Raw genomic sequence first — 6,942 nt, 5'->3', positions numbered from 1 at the left:
CTCTGTATCCAGATGTTGTGTCAGGTGTTGTGTTGCAGGTGTTACAGGTGTTTGTCTCTGTATCCAGATGTTGTGTTGCAGGTGCTGTGTCAGATGTTGTGTCAGGTGTTACAGGTGTTTCTCTCTGTATCCAGATGTTGTGTCAGGTGTTGTGTTGCAGGTGTTGTGTTGCAGGTGTTGTGTTGCAGGTGTTGTGTTGCAGGTGTTGTGTTGCAGGTGTTTGTCTCTGTATCCAGATGTTGTGTTGCAGGTGCTGTGTCAGATGTTGTGTCAGGTGTTACAGGTGTTTCTCTCTGTATCCAGATGTTGTGTTGCAGGTGTTGTGTCAGGTGTTGTGTCAGGTGTTACAGGTGTTTCTCTCTGTATCCAGATGTTGTGTCAGGTGTTGTGTTGCAGGTGTTACAGGTGTTTCTCTGTATCCAGATGTTGTGTTGCAGGTGTAACAGGTGTTTGTCTCTGTATCCAGATGTTGTGTTGCAGGTGTAACAGGTGTTTGTTTCTGTATCCAGATGTTGTGTCAGGTGTAACAGGTGTTTGTTTCTGTATCCAGATGTTGTGTCAGGTGTAACAGGTGTTTGTTTCTGTATCCAGATGTTGTGTCAGGTGTAACAGGTGTTTGTTTCTGTATCCAGATGTTGTGTTGCAGGTGTAACAGGTGTTTGTTTCTGTATCCAGATGTTGTGTTGCAGGTGTAACAGGTGTTTGTTTCTGTATCCAGATGTTGTGTTGCAGGTGTAACAGGTGTTTGTTTCTGTATCCAGATGTTGTGTTGCAGGTGTAACAGGTGTTTGTTTCTGTATCAGATGTTGTGTCAGGTGTAACAGGTGTTTGTCTCTGTATCAGATGTTGTGTCAGGTGTAACAGGTGTTTGTCTCTGTATCCAGATGTTGTGTCAGGTGTAACAGGTGTTTGTCTCTGTATCCAGATGTTGTGTCAGGTGTAACAGGTGTTTGTCTCTGTATCCAGATGTTGTGTCAGGTGTAACAGGTGTTTGTCTCTGTATCCAGATGTTGTGTCAGGTGTAACAGGTGTTTGTCTCTGTATCCAGATGTTGTGTCAGGTGTAACAGGTGTTTGTCTCTGTATCCAGATGTTGTGTTGCAGGTGTAACAGGTGTTTGTTTCTGTATCCAGATGTTGTGTCAGGTGTAACAGGTGTTTGTCTCTGTATCCAGATGTTGTGTTGCAGGTGTTGTGTCAGGTGTTGTGTTGCAGGTGTAACAGGTGTTTGTTTCTGTATCCAGATGTTGTGTCAGGTGTAACAGGTGTTTGTCTCTGTATCCAGATGTTGTGTCGGGTGTAACAGGTGTTTGTCTCTGTATCCAGATGTTGTGTCAGGTGGCGTACTCCTGTATGTGTCTGCTGGCTGCTGGGATCTGCTGTCTGGTCAGTGCCACCGGTCTCTCCCAGGGTCCTCTCTGTCTGTACAACGCCACCTCCGGTTCCACCTGGGGGGTCCCACTACAACCTGATCCAAACCGGTGAGAACCCCAGAAACAGACTCAGATTAATGTGGACGTCTTGATGTGAGGCCTGAACCTGACCCTGCAGACTCGTCTCTCTCTCCTTTCAGTCACGCAGGCTATCTCTACAACAGGACTCTGTGGTCTGGAGTGTGTCTGGAGCCCAGAGGGGTGGTTCAGTGGAACGTGGCTCTGTTCAGTGTGATGGGGGGCTCCAGCGGGCTGCAGACTCTCCTCTGTGCTGCCAACATCCTCAACTCACTGTTGGGGCTGATCCTGGGACAGGGCTTCTGCCACAACAAGGTCTGTACATGGTCTTGTACTGCTATCTTTGTAACACCTATAAGTTCCAGGCCTGGAAAGTCAGGATGTTTTTAAATGAGGGCACTGATGCCTGAAAGATTTTGGAAAGCAGGACAGGTTTTAGAAAGTGAGGGCATTTTGTCCTCAGTTCTTTGACCTGTTGTGTTTGACGGGTAACATGGTTTCAGGGTTTGATTATCGTTAAAGGCTCGGTGAGACTGCTTAAGGTGTGTGTTCTTGTTTTCATTGTTTTGTTGGACAAAAATCTGTCCAGATGCTGTCGGCCGTTACAGATGTTACAGCATCATGACCAGTCCAGAGTCCAGAACTCTTCAAAGCTTTTGAATGCAGCTTTATTGGCAACAACCATTTCATTGTGATTGATTCATTTCTGTGTGTTTTACAGGTCAGTCCAGTTTCCGTTTGACAGGCCATCCTGGATCCTGAATGAGGACATCAGCTCTGACAAACCCTTCACAGTGTAAAGTTATGAAGCTATTATTTTCAGGTAACAAAGCACTGATGCACTTTAGATAAAAGAACATAGAGGTAAATAATTTTCACATCTGCACGATGAACCATGTTCAGATATGAATTCTTGTTATATTTTTAACTACTGTTAAAGTTCTTCATAATCAACATTAAAACAAAACAATGCCACATCTTAAAGGACGAGGCCCCATTACTATCGGCCAATCAATCAATGAATCAATAATAACTTGACATTTGATCAATATATTTGATAAACTATATACAAGTGAACAATAGTCTAAAACTTTACAAAGAATAAATGTTAAATGAGTGAAAATAAATGAACAATACATCATTTAAAGTAAATTTATTAACATTTAATCTTTTGTTATTTTACCATAAATGATTATTAGCTTATTTTGTTTAGTTTTTATGGAGTCATTAGTTTTTAAGCTAACAGCTGATTTATTGTATTTAGTAATGTAAATGTTTTTATTGTAGAACACTAGAGACATGATTTATATTGTATTTGATCAATAAGTTGTGACTCGGGGTGTGCGGATTATATCATCACGATATGTGGGTATAATTAGATAATGCCAGTAGTGGAGTGGAGGAGTGAAAAAGGGGAATGACTTTATGAGTGTTGAAGTGGTTCAGTCCCAAATGATCAGCTGTACAACAAACCACGATAACTTTAATAATAATCCGTTTTATTTATAGAGAGCTTTTCATGCTACTCAAAGACACTTCACATGGTTAAATAAGGTCATTAAACCACATTAAAAATATGTCCATACGGGAGTCCCGCACAGTACCGACTGAAGTAAACTTGCACACAATAACATTACATACATACAAGATTTGAAATAATTTGACATTTTTCTGGCCCGCCATGTAACGGCCTGAAAAGAATTTTGGCTCGATGCCTAACTTATTTGCCGAATGCTGTTCTAAACCATCGCCAGTAATATCATTTTTGCAGCAATATCGTGATGATATCGGCCAGCCCTAGTTCTGACCAACAGAAAGCCTCACATCTCATTCAGCTGTTTCTTTGTGCATTTTATTTATTCATGTATTTGTACGTTCTTCTTCTAAATTAAAAGACAACTTGTAAATTTACTGTGTTTGTGTCTGCGTGCTGAGATTAAAGATGCTTCCACTCAGAGACATTGTAGTTATCATGAGATACCATGAGAAATCATGAGAAATCGTGAGATATAGATATGAGATATTGTAGATATGGTGAGATATGATGAGATATAGATATAATGAGATATCGTAGATATAATGAGATATGGTGAGATATGATATATGAGATAGGGTGAGATATCGTAGATATGATGATGAGATATCTTGGGTATCGTGTAACCAGTTCCAGGTGAGTTGGTTAAAACGGCTGCACAAGCTGAAGGGCCTGCTACCAGAAACTGAACCAGGTCTCTGCGGTCCAGGACCACATGGACAACGACACTGTTAAACTGTACAAACCTGAAATGAAGGCAGGTTATTGTACATAAATTATTATTAAAACAAGAAAATATACACAGGTGTTAATTTATGTGCTGTTTTTATTACAATACTTGCAGTTATTTGTAATATTTTTATTTAATAATTAAAATTTATTAAAATAAATTGTTATTACATTACATTATGTGACGTTATCTGTATTATTAAATGTATATTGCATCCTCAGTTATTAGGTTATTATCCTTTTTTACAACATATTGTAGTTACATTATTCAGACTTGTTATTACACACAAAATGAAGCTGATGACTTCTGATTCTGACTTCTGATGGAGTTCAATTTCAGTTTGGCCCTTATTTGATAGCATGACAGCATCAACACGTCCTCATACCTTCAGTGTCCCAAAACAATGACCGTTGGAAAGTACCAGTCCAGCGACAGGCGCACCTTAAACACGTGTGGTCAGTCACCTGACGTGAAACGTGGTTAACATTGTGAGTCGGACGCAGCAGTGTCCCCCTAGGACCACTGGTCTTCTCCGGCTCCTCTTAGGACCGACCGGCCGGGCTCCTACAGTGTGACGGGTAAATGCTGTTTACTCAGGTTGTGCCAGGTGTAGAGGCTGGAAGTGAGCATGTGCATGTGGTTATATCACATGTAGTTGCAGTACAAATGAAAATGATTTGATGTAAATGACAGGAGAGCTTCAAAGTACTTATAAGTATTTAAAAAACTTATTTTTAAGCCGGACATGTCAGTTTTCTTTAGCTCTGTAGTTGTGCGGTGTTTGGTTATTTTGGCTAGTCATGTGTGATAGTGTGAGGTTAGTTGATGTTGCTGGCATGAAGCCGCCCTGCACTGCTTCCTGTTTCTGTGTTTGCATGGAGCTAAACACCATCCTCAGGTTCATCCACGTGTTCCTTCGTGAATCCGGCTGCCTCTGCTGTTCCAGCAATCTGACCTGACCCTACCTGACCTTACCTTACCTTTTGGGAGGCGCTGTAGGAGATGAGGATTGTAACCTGTCAGCAGGATGCTGGCGGATATATCGAGGTGATGCCATCATACGCAGCCGACAGAGCTTGTAGAAGCAGCAGCTCCTTCACTTTTTGTTTTTCATCAGTTTTTTCCGGCTTTGTTGCTTAAACACGCGTTTCCAATGACAGAAATACAGTCACTGGAAAAGAGCAGCGGACCACGATCCACCAGCCAGATCAACCGGACCAGGTACCGTGGCCGGTGTTGTGTTAGCTCAGAGGAAAGAGAGCCGGCGTCAGCTCAGGAAGCTCAGCCTGCCGAAGGACCTACTGATCAAGTTCTACACAGCCATCATCCAGCCTGTCCTCTGCACCTCCATCACTGTCTGGTTTGGATCTGCCACCACAAAGGACAGGAGCAGACTACAACGGACAGTCAGGACTGCAGAAAAAATCATGGGTGCCAAGCTGCCCTCCATTCAGGACTTATACATTTCCAGAGTCAGGAAACGGGCAGGAAACATCACTGCAGATCCATCTCACCCCGAACACAACCTGTTCCAGCTCCTCCCCTCTGGTAGGCGCTACAGAGCACTGTACGCCAAAACCAACAGACTCAGGACCAGTTTCTTCCCACAAGCCATCACTCTGATGAACAGCTGATTCTGACTCACAGTGTCACAATTCTTGTGCAATAACCCAGTAACTCTGCCTCTAATCAGTGACCTGTTTACTGGGTAACACTTATATATTTATTCGTCATTCTGTAATTCGGGGTTGTTCACGGTTCATGCTGTATAGGTCATATCCACCTACCTCACGTACAGAACACCTGCATAATACTTTATTCTAGCATCCTTTGCACTATGCTCCATCCCACTGTGTACATGTGTATGTATATGTACATATATGTATATGTGTATATCACATCCACCTTCAACATGTACATAATGATAGTGAGGTATCATCTGGGGATAAATTTCAAAAGTCACACTAAAAAGATTTGCAAAACGATTAAGGCTAACCTTACCTGTTTTAAGATGATAAGAAAATGCTTGACATTTGATTGTACCTTAATGTTTCTAAATTCAGTGATACTTTTTATGGTTTACCTAACTGGTCCCAGGTCAGTCAGTGATTAAATCTACGGAGTGTCTTTGCAGTCGAGACTTGAAAACCCTGGACAAAAAGCAAGTCAGGTACCTTCACTGTTGCGTCTTAAGCAAATACAAGATTTTAAATTTAGCAAACTTCATTGATTTTCATTATGTGAAGCTTGTATTAAATGTTTAAATGGACTTCAGCCTCTCTGTGTGTACATTAAGAGACTACAGAGCAGCAGCAGCAGATCCACCAGAGAAGCTTCAAGTGGCGACTGTAAAGTTTCATTTTGCAAAACTTCTTTTGCTCAGACGGCCTTTTCTGTGAAAGGGGCAAAGTCTCTGAACTTGCTGCCGAAACACTTAAACTGCTGCAGGCCGAGTCCTGGTTAGTTCAGCAACAAACTTGTACTCACGTCCAGTCTGTTGTAGTTAGTGTTACATATTTTTTTTTATTGTGTTTTGATTTACTCAATTTACCTCCTTTCATCTTGTGTTACACTTTAATGTATTGTATTATATTTTTTCTTTCTTTTATCGTCACTATTTTAATGTTTTATTTCTTTAAAAACCCTTCTAGGGACGGGTGTTGCAAATTAGCAACTGCTAGACACACCCTGGTACACACTTTGCATTGGATTGATTTTCAGTTTCTATGTCTCTAATAAAATAAACCATAAATAAAATAAAACGTGTTCATTATCCTGCAGAGGAGTACATCGTGAGCAATGTACGATCCAGAGTCAGACTCCTCGTGTGTGTACACATACCTGGCAAATAAAGCCGATTCTGATTCTGATTCTGATTCTATTTGTTATACAAAGTCCAAACTGGAGGCCTGCATGTCAGCAATCGTGTCGCCGCCGCCGCTGCACTGATCGCTCTCGAACAACTCGGCGTCTATATGTCTCTCTGTAGTCTGGACGCCATGAATCAAACAGAGCACAGACGGTCTCTTCTGGAAGAAGTGAAAAGTAAACCATGCTCGGAGTAGAGATGAATAAAAAGACAATAACAGAAACTGAAGCTCAGCAGGAAGCCTTCAGGACCGAGGCCGTGATGTGGTCCAGTTCTGCTGCAGAAGACCAGAATAATAATAAACGGAAATGATCATTTAAGATGTCTGAAGGAGGAGTCGTTTCAAATGCACAGATTTAT

At 41.6% G+C, this 6,942-nt stretch overlaps 1 protein-coding gene across 1 annotated transcript in view; it reads left to right on the top strand.

The window, feature by feature from the left end:
- Window positions 1-3,360, top strand: part of LOC123986271 (transmembrane 4 L6 family member 1-like) — an 8,366-nt gene extending 5,006 nt beyond the window's left edge. The window contains exons 4-6 of the mRNA XM_046074442.1: window positions 1,325-1,479; window positions 1,572-1,764; window positions 2,171-3,360. Coding sequence (XP_045930398.1) covers window positions 1,325-1,479; window positions 1,572-1,764; window positions 2,171-2,191 — 369 coding nt within the window. The 3' untranslated portion in view covers window positions 2,192-3,360. The remainder of the gene's footprint in view (window positions 1-1,324; window positions 1,480-1,571; window positions 1,765-2,170) is intronic.
- The last annotated feature ends 3,582 nt before the right edge of the window (window positions 3,361-6,942 follow it).

Source organism: Micropterus dolomieu, linkage group LG17, assembly GCF_021292245.1.
Source record: "Micropterus dolomieu isolate WLL.071019.BEF.003 ecotype Adirondacks linkage group LG17, ASM2129224v1, whole genome shotgun sequence".
NCBI lineage: Eukaryota > Metazoa > Chordata > Actinopteri > Centrarchiformes > Centrarchidae > Micropterus > Micropterus dolomieu.
This window is presented reverse-complemented; position numbering and strand designations above follow the sequence as displayed.